This window comes from Seriola aureovittata, chromosome 16 (assembly GCF_021018895.1).
Source record: "Seriola aureovittata isolate HTS-2021-v1 ecotype China chromosome 16, ASM2101889v1, whole genome shotgun sequence".
NCBI lineage: Eukaryota > Metazoa > Chordata > Actinopteri > Carangiformes > Carangidae > Seriola > Seriola aureovittata.
In genome coordinates, this window is record NC_079379.1 from 13,141,713 (window position 1) to 13,169,536 (window position 27,824).

General features: G+C 39.7%; 2 protein-coding genes across 3 annotated transcripts; one reads left to right on the forward strand and one right to left on the reverse strand.

Annotated features, from left to right (window-relative positions):
- Positions 1 to 747: 747 nt before the first annotated feature.
- On the reverse strand, positions 748 to 4,068 carry LOC130183678 (zinc finger protein 706-like). The gene is made up of 3 exons (XM_056399312.1): positions 3,923 to 4,068; positions 1,850 to 1,995; positions 748 to 1,690 (listed from the first exon to the last, which is right to left on the reverse strand). The coding sequence occupies exons 2-3, from the start codon at positions 1,982 to 1,984 to the stop codon at positions 1,595 to 1,597; spliced, it is 231 nt and encodes a 76-aa protein (XP_056255287.1). The 5' UTR covers positions 1,985 to 1,995; positions 3,923 to 4,068; the 3' UTR covers positions 748 to 1,594.
- A 6,751-nt stretch (positions 4,069 to 10,819) lies between these two features.
- On the forward strand, positions 10,820 to 27,582 carry grhl2b (grainyhead-like transcription factor 2b). 2 transcript variants are annotated; one of them, XM_056398566.1, is made up of 16 exons: positions 10,820 to 11,178; positions 13,222 to 13,411; positions 13,591 to 13,658; positions 14,325 to 14,688; positions 15,762 to 15,820; positions 16,034 to 16,190; positions 17,455 to 17,566; positions 20,742 to 20,836; positions 22,781 to 22,939; positions 24,455 to 24,512; positions 24,631 to 24,770; positions 25,079 to 25,116; positions 25,275 to 25,366; positions 26,247 to 26,332; positions 26,437 to 26,501; positions 26,629 to 27,582. In XM_056398566.1, exons 1-16 carry the CDS (start codon positions 11,159 to 11,161, stop codon positions 26,741 to 26,743), a joined length of 1,818 nt encoding a protein of 605 aa, XP_056254541.1. In that variant the 5' UTR covers positions 10,820 to 11,158; the 3' UTR covers positions 26,744 to 27,582. The 2 variants fall into 2 exon arrangements, with proteins under 2 accessions (XP_056254541.1, XP_056254540.1); XM_056398565.1 differs by lacking the exon at positions 10,820 to 11,178 and having other exon boundaries at positions 11,193 to 13,411.
- Positions 27,583 to 27,824: the final 242 nt, after the last annotated feature.

Sequence of the window (27,824 nt, forward strand, 5' to 3'; positions counted from 1 at the left end):
TGTGGTTATTTCATGTCTGTATGTCCACACATTTTATCAGTTACTGACTCTGAGCTTGACCGAATGCAACTGTCATAGCTGGAGAAAAGGGAACAGTGGGAGTTGATGCTTTTTCTGATGAAAAAGCTCTTTTGCTGCTGGTCAATGGGCTCAGACATGATTCATTGTTTTTGTTAATTAGAAGCACAGTGCTGACGTTTGACTCATTTCCTGTTGTGGATGTGAGGCTTTTTTGACAGTTGGTATCAGGTTCACCATCATAACACTGATGTATATGTTTCATGATCATTTGAATACCAGTTTCAGTTTTGGCACTGCTATTTTTGGTTGTTTGCCTCAAGTTATATATTCCATATGTAACTTGTTTTCCTTTTCAGTTTCCCAGAGGTATTTATGAAAAACTCTCAAAACAAAAACACTCACAATTCTGATTCAGAACCTTGATGTTTGCAAGGCTGCTTCGATTTTTGATCATCATTTGTCATCATTTACTTATGTGAGCAGTCAATTTGGATGTAAAATATTGTATAACTATGAAGCTAACAAAACCTCAAAAACCACAGTAGATAGGGTGTTTTAGTCCATTAAGCCAGAGCCACACATACAGTATGTGTGACAGAAAACTTCCATCCCGCCAGATAGAGAGAATTCTTTCAAATACCATCTACTGAAAGACACAATGTCTGTGTGCAATTTGTCTCCTTCAGCAGACAGCCTACAAAACATAATGACAGAAAAACGCAGATATACAACAAAGTAAAATTTAATAAAATGCTATAATACATCATTGGAGCATAAATTCATTTTCCAAGCATACAAATGTTGTTGACAAGCTCCCGTAAAATTTTATTAACTTGCAATTCATTTAGCAGCTTGGAAATAGCTGGCAAAATTTCATATTTTTATGACCCCACATAAAATCATGATTAACTAGATGAAAGACTGCAGTACAACAGGGCAGACAGCGCTGTGGAGGAACAGATAATAGGGAAAATCTCACTGCCTCCATTTTATTCATTATTAAACATTCAAAGCCAAATTAAACGGAATAACTAATAAAACAGATGAGGTCACATTTGCGACAAACTAGAAATTTGAATTAAAACATTTTGTCTACATCCCATCCAATCCAAATCCGTGCTTTGCAAGCAAACTGTGTGTTTACCTCATGTGGCATGCTGGCTGTAAAGGTTTAAATCAGACACTCAATCCTGTAAAGCTTCAGATAAAGAGGTACAAGAGCTAGCAGCAAGAAATATCCCTATGTGAACAACACTTCGTGGGCAGTGAGGAGTTTGTTCTGAGAAACTGTGAGAAAGAAGCAAGAAATTTTCATTCACCACTTGGATCATAAAAGTCATCAGTGACCCAGAAATCAAAACGAATATTTGGGTTTAACCCCTCATATATTTGAACACAAGCAAAAACAGGACTGGATGGGAGGAAGGATTGCATCAAAGGCAACCTGGCCTGTTAAAGTCTAAACGAAGATAACTGCTTCATGTTGTTTACATTAAATCATCCATTGCTGTCAGACAAGTGCAGAGTAGGTGCAGGGCCTTGAAGAACTCAGTTTGGTGTCCACGGTGGCTGCTTATGCCTCCACTCCCTCTAACTCAGGGGGCAGAGGAGATTTCGGATGCTTGCTCTCAAAGTGTTGCTTGAAGGTTTTTGGGTCGGGCATCTGGGACTACAGAAGAGAACGATACATCCAACAAAAACTGTGTTATAATTTGGCACAAGACTTGCATTTGGTTGAATATGACTTCTCAGAGATAGAAGAACTTTATACAAATCAAAAAAGGAAGCAAATGGCAGCAATGTGTCAGAGTTCAGGCTTCATACTCACCCTACACACAGAGCAGGTGAACACTAACGCCGCCTTGGCTGCCGTCTTTTGATCATGACCTTTGGCTTTCTTCATTTCTGCCTGTTTCTTGGCATTTTTCTGCTGAGACTGAATCTTCTGATGCCCACGTGCCATGATGGCAAAGCCTAGAGAGGAGGATACAAGGACAAAGTTCTTAATTAATGGTACTGATAAACAGAAATGTTGTGAACATTCTGAACTTATTCTTGTTATTATTATTGTTGATACACATCTACCATAAATAAGTCTGTTAGTAGAAGCATATTAATTGTTCTTTTAGTTCTCACAGCAAAGGGTTGTATAATACATAGCAAAGGTAAAATATGGGTGATAGACTATTATAAATTATGATGTATATGATACGCAACTTACTGTATGTGACATCAGTATTTTACAGGGCTAATGCAAAGCCGTTCTTATAGGCAGCTAAAAGTTTAATGGATACAAAGACACGACAAAACAAGCAAAGAGCCAGCAACTGCCAGTCAGCCAGGGTCAGGCAAATTAAACAAGATAAAACTCCCATCTGACCTCAACTGAAATACAGGTGTTTCAGGTGAAAAACAGTCAGCACGCTGGCTCATAAAACCTTGACCAGCATGAATGTAGGGATTGTGCAATTCCTGAAAGATATTCAGGAAAAGGGAACCTAAACAACATTAGAAAAGCTTAGCATAGTGGTTGGACATGGGCCTATTCCAAGAAGTAACGTATTTGTATTTATTCTGCTGAATAAACCTGAAACCACTTTAAAGGTTCCAGGTTTTATCAGCATGGATAAACTTGTTTCTTGGAACAGGTCCAGGTTTGGCAGGTTGTGCTACAGATTTATTGGCAATTTGCACTTTCAGGAGGGTAGTATCAGAGAAACAAGTTCTCTCTTATTCTTAACAGGAACTTAAACACAGATTCCTACTGAAAAACTAGTTTCTCCCATCCAGGGCAAACTCCAAGGATGCCATTTTCAATAAGATCCTTCTTGATAAAAGGTTCATGTAGAAACAGGTGAAGGTTTGGGTATGTGGCTAGGATCTCAGGCTCCAACTACAACTACAAAAGGAAACCATAAAAATGCAAGCTTATTAGTATGGCTGGATCCCCTTGAATTTGACACAGAGTACCAATATTAGATAGTAATGTAGAATCCACTTTAAGGCCCTTATTATTTTAGTTAAATTGAGCTTAAGTGGTGCATAGTCCCTATGAAAAGTTTTAGGGTATGCATTTTTTTTTAAAAAATCTGGATAAGTATTCATATTATTGCTAGTTTTGAGAGGGTTTATACTAACTTTTTAAAATGCTAACTTTTTACATCCTAACAAATTTCAGTTAATCAAGTTATCACACTCTGATTGAACCTGAGGCATTCAAGCCCCTGTAGGTCTAGGGACTTGAGGCAGTTGCCCACTTTTCCCTGTTGGTAATCCAGCCTTGCTTACTAGCAAGTTCTATAAATAGGCAGCTGTTAGCAAGCAATGGATGTTAGTGTTAACTAGTGTTGGTTATCTTATGCGAAATCTGGTACGCCTGTATACTCAGTATATTAACCTCAGTCAACACCATATGTTATCAAACTGGTTTAAAAACTGGGTGCAGTAGTCCTAGGTGCTTGAGGCATTCAATGTAATATAGTAATTTCGGTGATATAACTCTGCAGAAGTAGGGACAGAGAATATACAGACGAGTTAGCACGTTAGCAGTCACTGTTTTTGTCTCAGATGTCATATCCTCTCGACCTCTTCGTTTACAGTTCAGTCGTCTTTATGTCGGACACCATCTGACAAAACCACAGCACATCTGACTCACTGTCATCGAGGTGACACCCGTTTGATTTGTCCTGCATTAATCCAGCTGTTATTCGAAGCTGAACTGCAAGTGTCAATCAGCTGTAACGTGGGTTAGCCTACATGCTAACCTCAGCTCCCTCCTGCTATCTAGTTAGCCAGCCGGCTAACTAACCTAAAGACTATTTCCTTCAGCTTGTAGTTCACCAACGATATGCCAAGCTCATCAAATTTTTTTATATTTTTTCAAAAGGACAGCAAGTCTTACCTCTTAAAGTAAGAGTACGTGTTGTTAGCTGGGTGCCCACACACAGGTGTGACAGCTGCTCAGTTCACAGACAACCGAAGGCTAATGCTGTGTTCAGTGACACTCGCAAGATACGCTTTCGATACTTCATATACATTTTCATGAGTTCAAAAAAACTTAACTTTCATATTTTTTCTGACTTAACCATCTTCAAAGGTAAATAAAAGTTACATATGTTAGGAGCAGCGTGCTGAACTATGATTTTAGTGAGTGACAGGATAATACAGGTTACCTATTAATATAACTGATATAATCATGTTTTATACGTTAATAGGAGAAGTCCGTGAATGCACCGGAAGGGCTGATTAAAGCCACCAGGCCAAAGATACATGACATTGACAATGTTGCCTCCAAGCGGCGGGATTTGGTTAGTGCATGCCCTCACAAAATAACAGAAACACAAGTAGCTGATAAATTTGTACCAATTATAAGTTAAGTACAAAGTCTGCTTTATCTCACTTTTATTTACCAGTCCAGTTTATAATTTGGAATAATGATTACATGATCCCATGTAATTGTCTGTGTTGTAAGTATTAACACATTTATTTTAGCTTTGAAGAAATGCTAAATGTGGTCATGATTATGTTTCTTTAAAAAGAGCATTTACACTTCTCACTTTTTCTTCTTACAGCTGTAGACACTGCCATGCAAAATATGTGGAGATGCTTTCAATTATCTACACATCTACATATGTAGTATGTTGCAGGAAAAAAATGGGTGAGGAACAGGATTTAATTGTTTAATTTAAAGTGTTAAAACTGTGAATTCCTGAATAAATATCCTCATTAACCTTTTAATTTGTGCTGTTTGTCAGATGATTTGCTATTTGTCTAACCCTTTGCACCTCACCTGTTACCACCTGAACACTTTCAAGCTATGGGTAAGGTATGCATTGCACAGGACCAAAACTCTTTGCGTCACACATCATCATTGAGAGGTAAATGATAGAAGACATGTTCCCTCAGAGCTGACACTGGGGGGCAGGCATAGAGGAAGCTAACTGTACACTTGCCTGTTAAATCATGCTGTGAATGTCTCAGTGCCGCAAGTATCCACAACATGTCTACTGTCAAGTTTCACAGTGCGACCATGAGACCTGCAACACACAGGCACAACCTAATACTGATATGCACTTAATACTGTTAAGCATTTACTAACATTTTTTTTTAATCACAGCTATACAAACACTGCAGCAGCATGACCCGTGCAGACCATAATGTGGACTATGTTAGATATTTATCTTTTCTATCTGTGACTGTGGTTTAGCCGTCAGGCAGGAACAGTGGAGCTGTTCACCTCTGCTCAGTATTTGACTAAATTCAGCTAATATGTAAATGCACTGCAGCTCCAGCTCTCACATGATGGAAACACAGGCCCACATGTTATCAGAAAGGTGTCTAAAATATCAATCGGCATATATAGAGAAAATAATGAAATCAAAGTTTTTATTTGTCCAGTTGTGAGATACCTTAGGTGTCACGACTTTTCTTGGGAGAAATCTTATCATTGTGAGAAAAGTCTCCAGCCAGCTATTGTATCACCCCCAACCCACCCCACCCACCCGCCTCTCCACCTTCCTGCTGTTTTTTTTCTCATCATAAGAAAAGAGAGACAATCCTTTCAGTCTTTTGTGAAAGGGGGGAATATCTCTCAAGAGAGAAGGATGTGATTATGCTTTCAGAAAGGGGGCAAAAAGTAAAAGAAAGAAGGGGGGTTTAAAAAAAAAAGACAAAAGCCACACATTGCTCAAGTTCCCCCACCCTGGAGGTTGTTGTGCAGGGACTTGCTAGCTTAGGTTTGGGGTGGGGTTGTCCAGCCTTAGGGGCCTGTGTGAAAGCAAATCTTCCAGGTGTCAGCTATTCAATAGGAGAGGAGAATATTATCTGGTTGTCCATTGTGCGTATGAATAAGCAGGGGTTTGCCACAGACAGCCTGAGATTTTTTTCCATTTGGGCCTTTTCCTCCCGCCACAAGGGCTTTCAGGTTCACGTTCGGCTCAGCCCAGTTCTTTTTTTCTTCTTTTACCTTTCAGCGCTCATACTGCAGTTTCTGGTTTATATTTTCTCACCAAAAACTGATGACTTTTCAAGAGGTTAAGCCAAGGTCAAGAAAAATTTCTGAAGATGCATTCCAGGGTGAAGACAGTTGTTCCACCTTGCCTACCTCCGGAAAACTTGTATGGCAACAAAACAAAGAGGGAGAAATAGCGGCTGTCAGGGGTTAGAGTGACCTCCCTCTTTCTGTGGAAGCTGTTGAGGGAAGAGGAAGTTGGATTTCATCTTCCCCATTGGCCACTTCCTCTCTCAGCTACCCCTCATCAACCTTTCCCTTTTTTTTTTTTTTTTTTCCAAACCAACAGGTTTTGCCATAGTCCACTGCTGCTGCTGCTGCTGTTGCACCGTGACATGCCACAATGTTGCCAGACCAGTCGGGCTGTACACAAGCCACGACACAGTCACAACACATCCACATACTGGTGATAACTTTCACCACCGAGGCCATGTGACTTCATTAACATATTTAGAGCACACACACACACACACACACACCTCACACACACACACACACACACACACACACACACACACACGCACACACACACACACACACACACACCTCACACACACACACACACACACACACACGCACACACACACACACACACACACACACACACATACACACACACACACACACACACACACACACACATACACATACACACACACACACACATACACACACACACACACACACACACACACACATACACACACACACACACACACACACACACATACACAGGGTTTGTTGAGGCATATAATGGTGGTGTTGTTACTATGTATTTGGGGAAAGATAAAAGAAACAAAATTAAAAATTAAACCACCAATATCACACAAATGTCAGCACTTGAACTCTCATCAGAGGGAGAAAAAGTTAAAAGCAAACTTAATAGTACAGACTGTTTTTTGTTTTGTTTTGTTTTTTTTTGCTGTTGTGCAATGATGCAAATGCAATTGTTCATTGTTTCATTAAAAGTGACCCTGGGAAGCCCCGAGAAATCACATCAAGAGGGCAAACCATCCCTTCAGGCAAATACGTTTCTTTCCTTGACACACACACACACACACACACACACACACACACACTTACACACATATACACACAAAGTGCAACTGAAGGAGAGGTGAGGTCTGGGGTCGGGCAGACATAAGCTGGTCAGACAGAGGCTGATTGTGAAGGTGGTGACAGCGTTTACTAACCTCGCTAACAGCAGCAGCTCTCTGATATTTGGGCCAAATGCAACTGTAAGTGAATGGAGTCAACAACATTGGCTCAAATGTCAGTTTTAACACAACTGTTGTGGAATTTCTGATTTTTTGGGACCATATAAGGTTAAGAGTCATGAGTTTCATCCTGTAGCTGCTGTAATGTCTGTACAAGAGTTTTTATTTGTGCTATAGCTCCCAAGAGAGTGCTTCAAGTACAAAATATTTTCATGGCAGTTTGTATGATACCCTACCACAAACCAATCAAACTTAAATATTGTAGCAACTTTTATACAGGTTGGTGCAAAAAACATAGCGAGTAAAACAACTGCAAACTAATACATATGGGGAATTTAATATGAAAAAATGATAATATTAAACAATGAGTGTGTCATTTTTGCAGCATTTAAAAAGTAAGTATAAACCTTTTCAAAACTAATAATTATATTAATACTTATCCCAATAAAAAAAATGCATACCCTAAAACTTTTCATTCAAAGTCCACATAGCTTTCCATGTTGCTTTTGCTGTAACTTTTCTCTAACCACTGAGCCATCTCTGCTAACTCTATCGACTGATGATGACAGCAAGTTATGGCTGAAAGCTCCAGAGAACAAATAGCAAATGGACACAGGCTTAAGATCTTTTTTTCCAAGGTCAAGAAGGCTGAAAGATTTAGTATTAACACTGAATCATATACATTCATATTTATTGTTTTACTAAAGCTAAAATTAATTCGAATACACAATGCTAACAGTAAGTCAACCCTGTCTTCTAGAAATGATGCTTGTATACGACTGGTATATAAGTGGCTTTGTGGCTTTCAACATTTTAACCTTGTGGACCCTCACGTCTATTCGAACTACAGTTTGCTAGCAACTGCTTAAAAAGTACTTGATTGTATCAGTTAATTTTAATGCACACAGAGGGATGACAAGTTAAAGGTAAATGAAAGGGACCTGTACTCAGCTAGAGACACCTAATCCTGGCCAAGTCCAGACAAGCTGCTTCTCCCTGCGAAAAAACTCCTGGTATGTCGGATACACCTTTCACCTCTCTCACAAGAGTGGGACACATACACACTTTCTATCACACACACACACACACACACAGACGAAGGTATTCTGTGGCTCTCGGCCCCTGAATTTCCAGTCTTGTCCATGCCTGTTTGTGGCAGCTTGTACAGTAGCCCTCGCATTATTTCAGCTGTCAAACCGCCGCATGGCAGACATTCCTGCAGGCAGAAGTCATACAGGGAGAGCTACAGACAACAGAAAAAGCTGACACATTATTTTCATTAAGGCAAGCAAAACATCTTTCTCACTTTGTTTTTTGAGTGGAGTACATTATATATGAGCATGGACAGATCATGAGGCAACAGGCCCCCGGGCACATACAGTATAAGCCCTCCCCCTCCCTCCTACACAGGTACAAGACATCTACACTGACAGAGACACAAAATGTTGTTGGTAGTTTTTTGCATCTTTGTGCTAGTTTGTTTCAAATTGTGGTAGTTTTGCATCTCTTTAGTAGTTTTGCGTCTCTTTTTAGTCATTTTGCATCTCTTTGTGGTAGTTTTGCATCTCATTGTGGTATTTTTGTGTCTCATTGTGGTAGTTTTGCATCTCGTGGTAGTTTTGTGTCTCATTGTGGTAGTTTTGCATCTCTTTGTGGTAGTGTTGCGTCTCTTTGTGGTCGTTTTGTATTTCTTTGCTGACTAACTTTTATATGATCATTTTAAAGGCTCTGGGCACAGCAATAAAGGTACATTCAGTAATCCAGCCATGTTCATTGAAAAAGTAGTAATAAAGTTGATTAGAAGAATGCTTGAAATTCATTAACTATTCATCGTTCATTCATTTTTTTCTGCATTTGTTTCTCTCCTACCTTAAATTAAGTCTTCTATTTCCCTGTCTTTTGTCTCTCTTACTCATCTCTGTGTGCTGTGAGAAGAAAAGGACCCCACCTGTATTTATCTAGCAGTTCCATTTGAACACACTCAGACATAGAAAGAGCTCAGCAAAGGCCCAGGTGCTCTGTAAAACAAATTAGACAAGGGAGGATGGTAGTGATCTTCCACAGGGAATGCAAACACACGCATGCTTGTCACAAACACACACACAGCACCACTGACGGTTAAACTGAATCTGAAACGTAATTTTTAGATTTCCATACAGGGGCGCCTGAAGGCATTCTTAAGCAAAAGGCCTGCATTTTGTCATGCAAACACTTTCACAAGACAGCAAACCAGTTTGGAGACCAACCGTTTGTCAAAATCCAGACAAAATCCACCTTGGAGGAAGTTTATCTTGTCACTTGGCACTGAGTGTGTAGCGGTGGTGGAAGAGGTACTAAAATCTTTTCCTTAAGTAAAAAAACCAATATGTAAACTACTTAAGTGAAAAAAACCAAAACAAAACTATAATCAGCAAAACTTACTTAATGTGTCAAAAGTAAAAGTCCCCTAAAAAAAATAGACCCTGATATAATCATCATAAATTACATTAATAGATTGTTAATACTAATGTAACTATGCATAAGTTCCAATTTATTGTTGTAGCTGGTTGAGGTGTAACTAGTTTTCCTGTATTTTAGTCCAGCGGGTCACAAGATGAATCTGAGGGCTCGTGAGATGATTAATGGCAGAAGAAAGAAGAAAAAATTACTTCTGCCACACAAAGGAATGTTCTTTCTATTCTTTGCTTTTTTTGCAAAGTATTGGATGATTTTATCTCTTTGGGCCTCAAAAACTTTATTTAAAAATCAAACTATCTGAGACATTTAGACAGGGAATTGGGGCAAAGGTCAAGGGGCTAAAACTAGACACCAATTTTAACAATTTTAACCAATTTTAATTTTTGACAAAAGCCAAAAAGTCTGGAAACCAATAGTTTAATCTTTGACAGTCAATCGATAAATAAAAACAATAGGGGGGGGCTCCACAAACACAAACACACACACGCGCGCACACACACACACACACACGCACACACACACACAGTGTCTGTTCTGGCAGGGTAATCCCAAACACTGGGATCTCCTCATACAATGGCTTCATTAAGAGGACAATAGCATTGTGTCAGCTAATGACAGGGCTCCTCCCTGCCTTCTGTCTGCTCTGAGATTACTTGAAACACGCGCGCAGACACACACACACACACACACACACACACACATTATTGAAATTAAGCGGGGAAAAGGTTAAATCAGTGGCTGTGTATGAGTGTGTCAGTCTGAGGCCATTTATAAGGTTGACCAGTCATGCCTCACAGATGTCCTTTTCCAGCTTTTCCAACAACTTTTAACCCTCATTGTTTTAATAAAACTCTACTTTTATCGAATAAAATCCGAACTAAAGTTTCAGGAATTCATTTTTCTGAACGTAAACCCTTTCTTTCTGTTTTCCTGTTTCTTCTTTCTGTGTCACTGTGGTGCCTTCAATGCCGTCTTTTCGTTCGCTTGCAGGTGAGGTGGGCCTCTACCTGCCCTCGCTGAGCCAACAGCCAATCAGAGCCCAGCTCCGCTCCGCAGCAGCCAATCAGCGCCAGACTCGCCCTCGCCTTCCACGGTTCTTTCACAGTGAAAGAATTTCAGCGCAAAGTTGACCCGCTGCCATTAAAATAAGGCAAATAATTTAATGCACGGCAGCCAGATATGTTGATATTTGTGATAATATATTCGTACAAACTGAACACAAGACAAGCAAAGTGACTGACTGACTGACTGACTGCCGGGGGACAAAGCGGCTTTACCTGCCAGGTGGAGCGGAGGAGAGTCAGTCAGGGAGAGGAGAGGGGCTGGGAGAAAAGAAGCGGGGCGAGAAAAGTCGACTTACCTGTAGCCCAACTTCTGGCAACTCACTCACTCTACTACCTGCTCCGACTTGAAAGTCCAGTTTCACAAGGAAGGATCGTAGAGGAAGCGAAATATGTCACAGGAGACAGACAAGTAAGTGATCGAGGCAGCGGAGAGGATCTTTGATGGTTTCAACTTGAAGGGGGGAAAAAAATAACTTTTTTCAACTGTTTTCATTAACGTCTTTAATCACAAGAAAAGCTGCTTTTAAATCGGACTGACTTTATTTTGAGGAGGAAAAAGAGGGCTCACTCTCTGGTTGTATCACTTTTGGATAATTTAGAAATATTAAACTTCCACAGGCCTGGAGGAAAAGTTGACAAGCAAAAGTTGGCGCCGTGGATTTTGTTAGAGCTGAATTCGCCATTTTTGACTGATGGAAGAGTCTTCAAAATGCAACGATTGGATTTTTTTTAACACTTTAATTTCTTTGTATTAAAATAACTTTAGCCCTACTTTTTGCATTGCATTGCATTTTTCATATTTTAGGCCTGTGCAGTGAGCGATGGATCTTGTACAGAGGAGAGTTTTTGCAGCCTGGTGGCCTATATACTGCGCTGTTTTATAACACTAGAAAACTGCTTTATTTATAGCCTTTGTAGACAGTTACAGCAACTGAGACAATCATCATTCAACAACAATGAATACATTTTTCGTTTTTAATCTTAGTAAATATCAGAAATAGCAGCGTTTGCATTGACTGATCAAAATCTCTAAATGTTACAGAGGATCTGATGTGTTTTAGTTTTACCAAATCCCAGCAATAGTTTAATGATTGAGAAAAAAATACTTGAGTATCTTAATACAGTTATACATAACTGCATAATAATAAGTTAAATTAATGGTTGCTGTAACTAGATTAGTATTGAAATAGGGAAGTGGTTATTTTCATTATTATTATTATTATCATTATTATTATTATGAGTATAGTAGTAGTAGCAATGGTTGTGACATCAGTAAAACAATATAAAACAAGTAAATATCTTTACTGGGTAAATGCGTGCAGCTTATTTCTCAGTGACTGCACTGTTGCTGTGGAAACAACAGGTGTATGCCACTATTATGACACACAGCGGTAAAATTCAGTCAAATCCAACAGAGTAGAGTTGTTCAAAACAAATATCACCACCTCCATGTCTTATTTGCCTGTGGCCTTTTTATACCTGCATGTCGGCTCACTAGCTGCTGGTGTGGCTGCCACAGAGAAGCTGACAAGAATTTGGGACAAATGCAAGATCAATGTAAAAGAAATACAGTTTGATTTGCAGCTAGTGAAAGGGATGAGGGATTTAAAAAAAAAAATGTAGACTTAAATGCATGATGCATCTAAAGCTGTGATGATGTAAGGAAGACATGGTGGAACAGATTCATCGTGGGTGCCGTCTGTTAGTGCCTCTTTTCTACTATTACATCCTTTTCTATAAAGGTTTGCATCAGTATGATATCAGAGATTGGGGGCGGGACAAATGTGTTTTATTTGGCAGGTAGACCTGGCAGGCAGCAGTTTATGTCAATTAGAGAAACCACACTAGTAATACAAATGAGTTATTTCTTGTTCTAATTATGTTAATTTACGAGGCGTAGAGTAGATTTCAAATTCTGCTAATGAATAATTAAACAATGTCAGTTTGTTTCACGTGTGTTGTTGTAACCACAAACAAATAAACACCAAAGGAAAATGAACTTGGAGGAGGCTACAGCATAATCACTGACTTCTTATATATAAATATATATATTTATACTGATATCGTTCATTGTAAAGCAAGTTGCAACATTCAGAGCGTCTGCTGTGAAAGGCTCAGCTCAAAGAGATGTTGTGGCAACACTGTGTGTTTAACTGGTCTGTGATCTCGACTTAAGTGGGCCTACAGAGTAAAGAGAAAGGCCCGTGCACACTCTCAAGACAGACATTAAGCACACTACAGCTGCAACTATTTATTATCAGTATTTTTCAATGGCTTATTTAATGTAGAAAAGGTTCAAAATAAAGATGAATGGCGAGATCTTAAAAGTTCTGTACTTTTTTATCCAGCAGACCAAAACCTACACATTTGAATGCTTTTAATGAGCTTTTAGATTGAATAATCAAATCTATTTACACTTTTGAATTCACATGTTTTTGTGTTTGTGTGTCAGTAAGCGTCTGGTGGTGGTGGTCCCCAACGAGAGCTCCTTCCCCGCGGTGCGGCGGGCCTACACCAGTGAGGACGAGGCATGGAGGTCGTACCTGGAGAACCCACTGACAGCCGCCACCAAAGCCATGATGAGCATCAACGGGGACGAGGACAGCGCCAACGCCCTGGGCCTCCTCTACGACTACTACAAGGTTCGGAGACATGGTCGAATCTTCTTTTGTGATGCGAGAAAAAATTTTCTGATTTTCTGAAACCGTGTCCCAAATAAAGAGGAAATGATGAATGAAAGCTGGAAGACCTTTTACTTTTCCACGTTTAGTTTTGAAAGATGTCAACCAACATATGACGACCTCCGTTTTTTCCATTTCAGGTGCCTAAAGAAAAGAGGCTCCTGCCAGTTCCCAAAGTGGTTGAAATTACAGAGGAACAGGAGAAGAGGTCAGTGAATCTGGGTCTCTCAGTCAAGGTTGCACACGTCCAGACAGAAAGACAGAGAGAAAAAAAAAGCCTTTCCAGCAGTGTGACGAGTTAAATCCTTGGGCTCAGTCACTGCAGTATCTGACATGTTTCACTTGTGGTTAATAGGATTACATATAAAAGAATTTAATGTGAAAAGCTTTCAGTTTTTCTAAGAACTAAACATGAATTTCTACGATAAAGAACTATGTGCCGAAGATTATAGTGATATAAGACTGGTACTTTGAGTTTATTTATGGATATGCATTTATATATAATGTCATAGATGAGTGGGTTTTACTACAGCACAGGATGGACTGAGGCCAGTGGAAACCTCTTGAAATGGGAGAAATCCAGCTCTCTGTTTGTCTGAAAAGAAGAACTAAAGATGCATCAACACATTTCTTTAACCTGTAGCCGACATGTTTCATCCATATTAGTCAGTGCTGAAACAGATACAACAGATGTTGTAAAGCAGGTGTAAGATTTGAAGGTTTAGAATTTCAGACATGTTCACTGGACAGCGCAACACTTCCTTGATATTTATCCAATACGCAAACAGCAGCACACCCATTCAGTAAAAGCAAAAAGAAATTAAAAAACACAAATTGCAGACACCCATCCTTTTTAATCCTTTTGTTTGTTCAGGGTGACGTTGCCTAGCAACCCCAGCAGCCAAAACGAGGTAGAGATGGTGGACAATCGGGTTCAGGTCCTGAAATCCGTCCCCGTCAACCTGTCACTGAACACGGAGCACCAGGAGGCCAAACGGGAGCAGTTCAGCAGCTCGACGGGGACCGGTGCGGGGTCAGGGCCCGTGGTGAAGGCCGAGGTGTACACGTCCGTCTTCACGACGGGACCGGGGCTTCACTACAGGGTGGAAGGAGACGAGTCGGCGAGAGTGGTCTACGAACAGAGTCCGTATGAGGTGACCACCGTCAGTCACAGCTCGTACGTTAAAGAAGACCAGCAGAGTCCGCCTGACAGCCCGTACGAAGAGGAGAGAGACGGGGTGAGAAGAGACGCCAGCGTCTGAACAGATACTGTGTTATTACTGTGAAGGAAAAATACACCTCCTCACCCACTGAATACTGGATAGTTTTACCCTCTCAAGCATATAAAAGTTATGAAAATGAAGTAATTTAAGAAGGGAAATCACTTTTTTCTTAACTGGTCATGAGTAATAGACATGTTAAAAATATGACAGGAAGTCACACATTGTCTGAAAGGGAAACAAGCCAAACAGTTTGGTTACTGTTGAAAATAGCTATTGTTCTTTGCATTTCTAAGTCCAATTTGTCAGTGTTTTATTTTATTCTATTGCAGCAGATACATGCCAAAATAGATAGACTATAATATCACAAAGGAAAAGCTTAGTGTTAATCAGTTTTGGTGTGAGAGACTCCAGAGGAATCCATCATAAGCAGTTCAACAAAAATCCTCAGTAGACCAAAATGTAATGCAGCCACAAGTCAAGATATGTTTTACTTTGAGAAAAGGGCTCAGCTTTCACTTTTTTTTTTCTCAGCTGGATGAACTAGCTTTTTGCTGTTATGATTTTATTAGTATTATCTTCTCCATCTACACGTACAAACCACAGTTGAATGTATAGCGAGCGTTAAAAGGCACCGTGGGAAAACGTAGGGAGGCACAATCAAAGAAGGCAGGTTGATCGACACCAAAACAAGGAAATTACAGCGCCACAACACTGAATGTCACACGCTGATGAGCTGTAACAGTATGTGCTGGGTGGAGTTGTTGTTTCATGGTACGTGAAGACAGATAGATGTTTAAATATGATTCACAGAGTCCAAAGGTTCATTACCTGAACAAGAATCTACAAGTGTTTGTTTGAGTTTGTTTTCCGTTAGCTTGAGAACTCCTTTGTCTCTCTGATCTGTATTTATGAGAATACTACCGCTGAATATGCTGGTGTGGTTTCTTTTTTTTTTTTTCCATCATTTCCAGCATTGTTTAACCAGTTCCTCTCAGGCTAAACTAACTTTTCATTGTGCCAAAATAAATTCCTCTTTCTGTGTGTTTTTTTTTTTTTCTTTTTCTTTTTCTTTTCGGTATTCTCCACAGAAGTACCACACACCTTCCTCTCTGGCTACAGATGACTTCTTATTTCATCAGGAGAGAGTGTAAGTCACTCAGAATACAATGAATTAACCTTCTTGTTATTACAGCACAAACATCAATGTATGTCACGGTGGAAATATTCAGATAGGTGCCATTTTGAAATCAAAATACTGACTGGGAGTGATCCAGAAAGGAACGCCAAACTGTGTGTTGTACCCCCATCATCCCTTGTTATTTCTAATCACATATCATTCTCTATGTGTGCACGTGTACAGTGACAGCTTCCGGTACACGCTGGACGCCACGCGCTCGCTGCGTCAGAAGCAGGGTGAGGGGCCGATGACCTACCTGAACAAAGGCCAGTTCTACGCTGTGACGCTCAACGAGCTCAGCGCCAACAATCGCCTCCGTCACCCCATCAGCAAAGTCCGGGTGAGCGAGTCATTTCAGTCTCGCTTCTTTTTCCCTCATTTTATTTTCCATTTGGCCTTAACGCCTTGAGATTTATTATTTTATGGTTTATTCATGCCTATAGTCAGTCACAGATTTACCTGTAGTTTATATATTACACACAAATAAGTTCTTTTGTATGTAATTTAAGTCTAACTATAACCGAACCTTGAGACTGCATGTTTATAAAACCTGCTGTAATCTGTATTTTTATAATAACAATGGATTAGATGACTAAATGTATGTGAAAGAGCTCTTTTATCCTCCACCCATCTCTATGGAGCATTTTAGCATCTTTCCCCTCATTGTTTCGTGTGGTTTTACAAACCACAACTTCACTGTCAAGGCTTTAGTTAGCCTAGTTTCCACAGGTAGTGGGTAACTTGAAAAGTTGGGGGTAAAAAAAGTCAGATAAACCCAGTGTACACCACCTGCTCAGCACCAAACAGCAGACACACAAAGTTAGTGACTAGCTGGTGAACATAGCAGAGCGTTTAGCAGCTAAACAGCAAGGTATTTCCCTCTGGAGACGGTGATGACCAAACACAGAGCTAAAAGAGTGAATATTGAACGTACATTCATCAGGTGGAGACAAACACAACTCCAAATGAATGATAAATTTTCTCTGTATCTGCTGAATCTGTCAATAAGCAACTGTTAGCTGACAGTTCTGCTATATCCGCTTTATAAAGTGGTAGCATCTTGTTTATAACTTGTTTTTGAACTTGATTTTTGGGCCAAAAAAGTCTGCAATCTCTTTATCTTCCTAATGAAAACTGTAACCCGGACGACGAACTAAAAGATAATTTATAGTAGATAAGTTATAATAGTCTTATTTTATTTATTCACACAACTAATTAAAGTATGGTTAAAGTTGGTCTGTAAATAGGTAATTCTTTGCTTTCATTTCCAGGTAAGTCTGACTGTGGTCGGGGATGGTTAAAAACGTAATCATCTGACTGCTCATGTTTCTTGCCTAATCAGACTTCTATTTAGCAACATCACTGGATTCCCAGACTTAAGCAATCAACTTCAAACGTTTAATTTTGTTGTTATTATTACTAATAGGAATGGTTACCAGGCGTATGGGCATAAACTTGAACTGTAAGAAAGAAACAGGAGACAAGAATCTGTCGGGATTCCCAAACGCAAGCAGTGACTCAGCTGCAGCATCTTGACCCAAAACTTGATCGTCATTTAGTTTAGATTCATTTTCACTTTGTTCTTGTCTTGTATCTGTTTTCAGAGTGTCATCATGGTGGTGTTCAGCGAGGACAAGAACCGCGACGAGCAGCTCAAATACTGGAAGTACTGGCACTCACGGCAGCACACAGCCAAACAGAGAGTCCTAGACATCGGTAAGACTTTTATTGCCCCCGCTCCTTCTTCCAAAGCGTCCATGTTAACAGCAGCAGTTGAATTGATGAATGACAACACATGAGTCAAAAGACAGAGACAGATTTATGTTATTGTAAATGCTGGAATGCGCTGAGCTAATAAACAAGGCATGACCAAAACTGAGAGCAAATAAGCCCCCACCCAACTGTCTGCCTGGGGCTGTTCAGATGCCCACCATCAGACAGGCGGCTGGGCTGTCCTACACACACACACACACACACACACACACACACACACACACACACACACACAATTCAACACACCTGAGTCTCTTAATGTCTAGGTGTTGCTGAAACACACAACATAAATCCTCTAATCTCCCCTACATCGCCTGGAAGATTGAGCAAAACACCGATTTGGGAAAAAAAAACTCGATAATCCAAACCAACATGTCAAACTTTCTCCCTCACAGCGTTTCCCACGGGTGTACGTGTGTCGATCTGCAGCCTCATAATTGTATCTTAACACTTTTGACCTTTTGTCAGACGGTGTTTTTCGGTTGATGGATTTGAATGTGAACCGATCTTTTCTACGGCTTTTGGAATACGTGTGTGTGAGAAGCTTGTAGGCGGTTTGCGTTTGACATGCTTGGGCCTGCTAACAGAGGCAGAGATGGCAGAGGTATGTGGGAGACTCAGGGTGGATGGGAGACACACACACACACCTATACACAGCTTGTTGGGACAGGGAGAGGAATGCTAGCCACACTGTTTCCTCGGCTGGTCTTGGTCTGTTGAAAGTGATTCTTGCCCAATTTAGATTTCCATCTTAATATCTATATTACATGAACCAAGACGAATCCTTATCAGCCCACAATTAATAACATCTTTATATCTGATAGAACATTTGTTACCAAGCTGGGCATCAAAAGAAATTAATTTAAGATTGTGAGAGAGTTACTGTGGCAGAAAAAACAAAATACTGTTTTATTTTTTTTAAAGCGTCACGAGCCAAAAAAATGTCGCCTAGAAAATGCAAACATCCTGTAAGTATATGGCACATTTTAAAATCAAAGTACTTAAGGTTTTCTGGTCACTGCAATAAGCTGATCTCTTGCTGTCGGCATCTGTGATTTGAAGATGAAACATATTGTCTCGATAACTGTTCATATAACTACCAGTCCTTCCTGTTGAGAGGAAGTTCTTCAGCGTGGTCAGTTTTCCAGTTTGGCATTTGCCAGTGTAATGAGTCTGTGTTGTGCAGGTGTGTGTTTGTCTGTTTGTGTGTATGTACAGCTTGACCCAGAGGGCTGAAAAATTTCCCCCTCGTGCACGAGCACACAGAGATATCTATCTGCGCTCAGATATGCGCGCACGTTCTGCATGTACAAACATGGTCCAAGGTGAAGTACAAACAGGGATGCTGAGAAACCGCTTAAGAAGGGGATGGAAAAGTCACATATGTTTATCTTGACAGCTTTGTTCCCATGTTTATGTATTCATCATTAGGGCTGCATCTCACGATTATGTTGTTATTGATTGATCCGTTAATTGTGTCCTCAAATATTCGAATAATGGGTTTTGAAAAATGCCCATCACCGTATCTCAAAGCCCAAGCTGACAATCCAAAACCCCAAAGTACAAGGTTAAAATAAAGAAAACAAAGCAAATATTTAAGAATTTGGAACCAGAAATTGGTTGTAACAATTGTTTCAGCTCTAATTGTGTGTGTGTGTGTGTGTGTGTGTGTTTGTGTGTGTGTGTGTGTGTGTGTGTGTGTGTAGTATAAGGAGGGGGGATGTCCATTCAAGCAGCTCTGTAGGTCAAATGACAGACCGCCCTCCGTCCTGCTCCTCAGAGCCAGATTGGCCTGTAGCTGGATGCAGCCTGTAACCTGAAGCCGTCCAGAGAGCTGATTTGAATAGCGGTGGAGGGTTTATCAGGCCAGTTGGGGGGTGGTGGGGTCATGAATGGATCATTTGAATGGGGTTATTTAATGGGGGATACTGGCAGATAGGCATGTTGCTGCCTGTCCTGCTGCTTTGTGCACCTGCTAAAGATCCAGGAAGTGTCACTGCAAACGGCGGTTAGGATGATGGAGGAGGTCAGAGACGTCAGTGGAAGATGCTCTGAGATGTGGCGAGCAGAACTGTTGCTTCTGCCCCGATCACGTCTGTGTCTCATCCTAGCAGCATTTATCATGCAGACTTACTTATATAGACTTTTATTCCAAATGAAAACAACGGAAAAGTGGGTGATTTAATGAATCACTTCACCTGCAGTCATCAGTTGAAGGATACAGCTGGTTTCAAATTTCATTTCTCTTATTAACAAATACCAGGAAAGACTAGAGCAGACAATGCTTTCCCACCTTTATGCCGTGTCTGTGTCTCAGTCTCAAGCCTCCTTCTACCAAAGGCATACATTTATTAAAATGGGTCCCATGTATATGGTTTAATTTGTAAAAAGAAGACTAAGTGATTTCCTAAAATAGCTGGGCACTGTAAAGTAAAAAGTGCATTTGTTGGGGACTATTTCCAGCCGCGGATTAATATACATTTAGAACTTTAGTAATTACGAGAAAAACATAAAACATCACCAGTTATTCTTTAAATCAGCTTAAAAGTCTTTAGACTCTTGGTTACGTTTGCAGTCACTGTTCTTTCCACTGGATTTCTTTTCATTTAAATAAAATCACAATGCACATAGAGTTCTTTTCCACACCACATCGGTGCACTTCACCCCTTATTTTAAAGGCCCTCCAGTTTGCAGTCACACAGGTCAACAATACTCAGCCAGTGCACTCGTCCGACTGACTTTTAATACCTCTGAGCCAAATCACCTCTCGTGTTTCCTCCTGTTGCCTTTGAAGCCTTTGAAGAGAGTTTGTTTGCTCAAGCAGATAAGATTTTATCTTATAAAATTGAAGCGTGCCATTTGATTGCTTATCTCAACAAACAATAGCTGCCTAATTTGTGTCATTCATTGACCAATTTCTGCTGTATATACAGGGATGTTTAATTTTATAATTTTTTATTTAATTTTCTTTCTTTTTTTTGCAGATATCTGCCAAAATTGCAGAATATAACATAATACATCTATTTTCAGATACTTTTTGAGAATGTTTGTGTTGAAAAAAGTTATGTTTCAGAAGTTGTTGTGATTGCAGAAATGAACCATGTGTTTGTCCTCACAGCTGATTACAAGGAGAGCTTCAACACAATTGGCAACATTGAAGAAATCGCCTACAATGCCATCTCCTTCACCTGGGATGTGAATGAAGAGGCCAAGGTACAGAAACCCTCAAACACAATTACACAAATATTATTCCGTTTGTTTTTTTTGTAAGAAATAAATGTCATTGTAATTTTCTCCACAAACCGGTTTGCTCTCTCTGAAGGTGTGTTGTAGATGTGAAAAAAAAGCAGTGGGACAGGTTTTTGTGCTGATTCAGATGTTGGCAAACAAATGCACTAACTAGACAAATTAAACTGGCTTTTGACTGTGATGCAAGCTCCTGACATGTAGACATCGTGAACACTGGAGAGCTCACTGAAAGAACGGCGCATTAAATCTTCAAAATGTTGCTGTGATAGAAGAACTGAAAAACACTTCCTTCACTTTAAATCTCATGTTTTTGACTGCCCGTCATCAAGCTGATGGGGAGTGTTGTGTACTCGCTCTGTTTGCCTTCTTTGTCTTTGTGTAGCCCACTCCTTTGTGGCCACTCCTTAAATGGAGCCCCGTCACTGTTTGAACTCCAGAGGCCCCCAAGGGCCAACACACACCAAGCCCGGTCCCCACCCTCTGCTGTTTGTTTTGCCCTCATTTCTGTGTGAATGCGAGTGACTCTGTGTGTGTGTGTGTGTGTGTGTGTGTGTGTGTGTGTGTGTGTGTGTGTGTGTGTGTGAGTCAGTCTGTGTGTGTAATGTGGCTCTCTCATTGTAATAGCAGCCCGGGGACAAAGACGTTGCTGGAGGAAATCCAAGCACACTTCTCTGGGCCAATATTGACTCTTTCTCTCTCTGTCTCTTAATCTGTGTGACTATTGAGCTTGAATACACCTGATGCACTGCAGGAACAGGTGTAACAACCAGGTAGTTTAGTGGTCATACTACTCCTGTTGGAGGTCTAAAAGAGAAGTGAAAGAATTAGTTAAAATGTCTTCTTAAATTTCTAAAACTTGAAAACTACAAATTGGCAAAGTGTCAAAATAAATAGGATACCTGAAAGAGATAGTTCAAGTTTGTTTTAGGGGAATGCCGTGTTTTTTTTTATAACTAATATAAACTTGTGGGATAAATTACAGATGATCGATTAAACTTTTTTATTTTTCAGAAATTAACTATCTCTATCTCTATTCTATGATTCATGTTTATTTTGAGGAGGAAGCTGATGGAACAGGTTTGCGCTGTGCTTTTGCCTTTATTTGATAGTGGACAGTTAAAGAGCTGAAACGTAAGGACATCCTGGGAGACTAAAAGACAGGAAGATAAAAACTGCATCTTCTTTTTAAACTCGTAACCCTCACAAAAGCGTACACATAAACCAGAGAGAGGGAGAGGTTACCTTCCTAGAGAACGCCAAAACTCATATGAGACGAATGTTTTTGGAAATTTTTTGCAAATTTTTCTTTGGTATAATAGACTCTAAATGGAGCGTTGCATTGGAGTAGAGGAAGAGCACTAAGTTAATCACACACTTCTATTCATAACCAATGATTTTTGTGCCCAGATCATCTTCTGACATGTTGTGAACATGAGTTACGGGGCTCTGGTCAACTTAGTTAGATTGTCAGTTTATCAAAGGACCAGTCCACACAAATCACAAGAAAACATATGCTCTTGAAATGCTAGAGCTGCGTGACCATGCAGTTACACGTAGTTTTGATTTCTGTAGACTCGGGATTTTTAGACATCTAAAATTTGTCACCAGCCGACTGGAACAAAGGTGAAAGGTTGTTTGTGTAACGTGGAGTAAATCACAAACCTCTGTGAAAGTCATCATTAAGTGATGAACCGTTCCCTATAAAGTGAAAAACATCCACGTTGTTCAAGGACCAGCTTCTGTTTGCACTCGTCAGTATTTTGAGTTGGTGTTGAGATTTTTCTAGGTTAAATTATGAGCTAAAGAATGAAAATATTGCATATTAAAACCCCTAAATACTATTTACAGTTTAAATCTGACTGTGTAAACCTCCTCCTCCTTCCCCTACCATCTCTGTGTCCCTGGCAGATTTTCATCACAGTCAACTGTCTGAGTACAGACTTCTCCTCTCAGAAAGGGGTGAAGGGTCTTCCTCTCATGATCCAGATCGACACATACAGCTACAACAACCGCAGCAACAAGCCGCTGCACAGGGCGTACTCTCAGATCAAGGTCTTCTGTGACAAGGTGAGAAATCACTTCCTCTACATCAGTTATAAGAAGAAAAGGTTCATCACTTATCATCATTTGCAAATAGAGAGTTGTTGCTCCCTGTTGTCATTATGAAACAATATTTTAAGCTGTTTCAAAAACACTAGGTCTGGACTAGGTCTGCAATTAAAGACTCTTTTCATTATCGATTGATCCCCTTAATTATTTCCTCGAAAAGCCGATTAATAGTTTCGTTTATAAAAAGCTAGAAAACAGAAAAGCAGAAAAGAAACCAAAAATAAAATGCTTGTTATAATTTCCCCACAGCTCAGGGTGGTGTATTGAAATGTTTTATTTGACCATCAAGGTCAAAGATATTCAGTTTACTAACAAGAAAAGCAGCAATTCCTCACAGTCGAGTGGCTGGAACCTCTGAATGTCTTTCATTTTTGCTTGACAAATGACTAAAATGATTGTTTGATTATCAGTTGCAGATTGTCAGCTACAGATTATGTTTCTGTCGACTAATCTGACTGATTGCTTCAGCTCTAGCTCTGATTTATATGTATATAAGTATATCATATATTTGATATTATTCATTTTATTATCAATTGTTCTGATGATGATTATTCTCTCGATTCATTGTTGGGTCTATTAAATGTCAAATATCATTTTCCCAGAGCCAAAGGTGATGTTTTAAAATTGCTTATTGCTTATTTTATTGAACCAACAGTCTGAAAACCCCAAGAAATTCAGTTCACAAACATATGTGACCAAAAGTGTCAAATCCAGTCTTAAACATGAAACTGTTAACAATTAATTTTCTGTTGAACCACTAAGCAATTAACCAACCAGAGAGGCTGAATCATCAGAAATATATAGTTTGAAATGTTTTGACCTCGTCGTCCTGTCTGATGTAAAAATGTAGTTTAGATGTGACAAAAAAGCTAAACTACAGCTGTGTTCATGGTGATTTGTCTTTTTGTAAATAAGGCATTTTATGGAGAGAAGACGTTAAATGACTTTTCTGAGAGGCTTTATCAGAAGTAGCAGTTGTGTGTAGTTCAATGTCAACCAGTGAACCAGCTCAAAGCCTCACATTTTACTAATGTCACAGATTTGAATGTTGATTTGCTGCTGTCACAGATATTTAACTGTTTTGTCTCAGTCCATATGACACTAATGTGAATGTGTAATGTCTCTAAGCTGAGGTGATCTTTTGGGATCTTTGCTGTAAAATTACTCATATAAATGCTCAGGTTTGTGTTATAGGTGTGTTACAGAAAGTGTTTGACTGCGGCGTTTGCAGGCCAGGAGGTGGAGTGAGGGAGTTAAATAATGACATTAGTCCTCCCTCTAGTGGTCTCACCTGCACAGTGAACATATGCAGTACACGCCAACCACTGTGTATACTGTGTGCAGGTCATTTTTATTCATTCAAAACTGACTTTAAAGTGAGAGAGTTATTTTGTCAGCAGTGTGTTTAAAGGAGGCTCATACCATTTCCACAAACTGATGGGTCCAGTATTTTCTTTCTGTTTTTCTTCTCAGGGAGCCGAGAGGAAAATAAGGGACGAGGAGAGAAAACTGTTCCGCAAGAAGTCGAAAGGTTTGAGCTTCACAAGAATTTTGTATTGTGTCAAAATCAGAGGAAAGTAAAGGTCTGGAGGGGTAGAAAAAACTCTGATCTGTTCTTTTCCAAATCCTCTTTTTTTATCCATCTCCAGGGAAGGACGGAGGTGTAGGTGTGATAACCGTTCCCAAAAAGTCAGATACCACCTATTTCAAGACCATGAGCGACCTGGAGGCTCAGCCTGTCCTCTTCATCCCTGACGTTCACTTTGGCAACCTGCAGAGGGCTGGACAGGTGTGTCATCTCCACAAACATCACATCATCATATCTGTAAACAAAAGTGAAAGAACCAGTTTTTATCTCCTGAAATTGGAGCCACGATTCACTCATCAGAAAGACCTGATGGCTGCATTTCAGCTCCAGATCAAAACATTCAACACGTTTTTCTGGTTGTAGAAAGCAGTCATTCGTGCCGATTCTTGCTTTCCTCCGGACATGACCAACAATATGAACCGCAGCCTTTGAAGAATTTGTCATTATGTATTAAATATTGTTGCAATATTTTCATTTGTTCATTTGTGTTCTGTTTGATTCATTTCCAGGTGTTCACCTTCAACACAGAAGATATTGAGAGAGAAGGGTGAGTGTGCATCACCAGGAAATACACATTTTCATTTACATCAGGTCAGACAAATATAACTTATGCAAATGAACGCAGGTACAGATGCCAAGCTCATACAAAAACCCCGCATATGCAAAGAGAGTTCATATGACATGTTTGTTTTTGGGTGTTTTCAGGAGTGTGCTGGTGAAGAGGATGTTCAGGCCGTCAGATGAAGATCTGTGTCCTTCACCTCACAAACAGATCAAAGAGGAAACGCACAAGAGAGGTACAAGATGGCCGCTCCCTCTGCCCTCTGCATGTCAATTTAAAAAAAAAAAATTCTTTCATCTTTTTCACTAAGCTTCAAGAAATGATCCAGTCCAAGAAGAGCTGAACTGAGAGCTGGGAAATATCTGCCTCAGTCTGATTTGAAATGAGAGAACGCAAAGCAGACATTTCTCATGATTTGAGAGTATTTATAACAGTATTTATAACAAATCAGATCAAGATCAACAGACAAATTCTGGTGATAAATTAGGGCTAGAACTATTATTTTCCTTATCGACCAATTCTTTATCTGTTGACAAAACAGTCTCCCCCACGATGTACGTTAAGCAGCTGTTTGCAGCCTCTGATTGACTCACACCATCTTCTGTAGCAGATGCAGTTTGCCTGTTTGTCATTGAATTGTGGATTATGTCTCTGATTAATCAATAACTTTTTTAGTGCTTAAAATGTCAGAAACTGTGAAAAAAAAGTTGCAATTATACACAACCCAAGGTCAAAATCTCAATTTACAATTTACAAGGGAAAAACCAAGAAATCATCACATTTGAGATGCAGGAAACAGTGAATGTTTGGCAATTTTGCTTCATGACAAAAAAAAGTTTTCTTCAGATCTTTGTATTTCTGATGACATCACTTTTGGTCATTTGTGATTAGATTGTCATTACTTCTGGCCATATAGTTTGCTGAATAATCAATTAAAAGAAAAAGAAATCTAAATATTATTCAATAATGACGATCAGATCACCAGAATCTAATATTCATGTCTCTATTTAAAGTTGCACAATAAAGTTTGTGCTTCAAACATGTGTATGAATAATAGAAACTAATATTACAGCTAACAGAAAAGGCCTTTTTTTCATTCCTCTCTTTCTCTGCAGTTTTGTTGTACGTAAGAAAGGAGACTGAAGAGGTGTTTGACGCTCTGATGCTGAAGTCTCCCACGCTCAGAGGCCTAATGGATGCTGTGAGTGATGCTTTTCCATTTACATGTGAGAGTGAGCGCATTTTGTTTGCAGCTGAGCAAACAAATTGCGCTCTTGACGGACTGTTTTCATTTCTCATTCCTAGATATCCGAGAAGTACGGCGTGCCCACAGAGAGAATAGCCAAAGTGTACAAGAAAAGTAAAAAAGGGTGAGTGGAGTAAAGAAATAAATACATGACTTTCATTTCCCTGTTTTTAATGCAAGCAGATTAGAGTTTTAGGAGCTTTCACTTGTGCACATGTTAAACTTCAAGTTTCCTTTGTGTTTTATGTCAGGATCTTGGTGAACATGGACGATAACATCATCGAGCATTACTCCAACGAAGACACCTTCATCCTCAACATCGAGAGCCACGCAGACGCCTACAAGGTCACGCTGACAGAGATCTGACAGCTCGTCAAAGACTGCGGGATAAGACAAAAGAGATGCTGTGACTGCTGGTTGGCTGAAATCTACAAGGCTGCTATTGACTGGCTGATAAGCTGACTGACACTAGAGACAGTCCATCGGTGGTGTTGCTCTGAGACCACCTCTGATCACCCTGACACTGTTACACAATGAAGCAAGTCGTATTGTCTGTGCAGGAGGACAATGATATAATAGAAAGAGGATATTATAAATTTTCTCATGAACTGGTTATAACACCCTCTGTGTTGTAAGGTGAAATGATGCCGCACAGATCCATGCCCTCCACTTTTTCCGAATATTTTTATTGTATAAAAGAATTTTTATGTTTATTCTCATTCTGTACAGTGTGTTTTTGTGTTTTTGCCAAAAAACACATCAGGAGTAGCCTCAAAAACGCCTGATGTATTGTATGTAGCCACAGCTTGAATTAGTTGGTCTTAAGTAACTTAGCAGCTTCTTTGCATGCCAGCCTTTGCTTTTGTTAAGTGTATTATTATTTATTAATACTATAATTGATTTTTTTTTGCATTTCTTAAACAGTTTTTCCAAGAATTTCAAGTACTTTACATTTCAGTGACTTTCCTCGTAGCCACCCTCTTTATTCAAGGAGATTTAAATGGCATGTCCCTATTTTTCAGCCATGTTGTAATATTTACATTTCAACAAATGGCCAAAGTTTTTATTTGTAGGACTTTGAATGACATGATAATGACTAAAAAAAACAAACACTGTATACAACTTCTGAGGGGTGACAAATGGCACTTGGTTGTTGTGTGTCTCATGTGGCTGTGTTGAAAAATGAATAAAGATATAAACATAGATGTCATGCTTTGGTAAAACTAGGCCATGAGTCTTCTGCAAGCGGCTGTGTGAGGTTGTACCGCTAAAGGCTAACATGATGTCCAGCAGGTATACTGCCCTACAACAGCAAAGACTACAGAAATGATTAACATAAGAAAAAAAGATTTTTTTAAGTTTTCAGGATAACCAACAAACTGTAGCAAGTAGAAAGTTTGTAATGCCCTCATTTTGTGCATTTTAAGGCAACTTGACTTCACCAAAT

What these genes read in the sequence shown, in the direction of transcription:
- LOC130183678 (XM_056399312.1), bottom strand. Translation starts at nt 1,984, where the DNA reads ATGGCACGTGGGCATCAGAAGATTCAGTCTCAGCAGAAAAATGCCAAG. An exon ending in TCACCTGCTCTGTGTGTAGG is followed by an intron (nt 1,691 to 1,849) that starts GTGAGTATGAAG and finishes TCTCTTCTGTAG; the next exon opens with TCCCAGATGCCCGACCCAAA.
- grhl2b (XM_056398565.1), top strand. Translation starts at nt 13,199, where the DNA reads ATGTTTTTGTGTTTGTGTGTCAGTAAGCGTCTGGTGGTGGTGGTCCCC. An exon ending in ACAGAGGAACAGGAGAAGAG is followed by an intron (nt 13,659 to 14,324) that starts GTCAGTGAATCT and finishes TTGTTTGTTCAG; the next exon opens with GGTGACGTTGCCTAGCAACC. An exon ending in ACCTGCAGAGGGCTGGACAG is followed by an intron (nt 24,771 to 25,078) that starts GTGTGTCATCTC and finishes ATTCATTTCCAG; the next exon opens with GTGTTCACCTTCAACACAGA.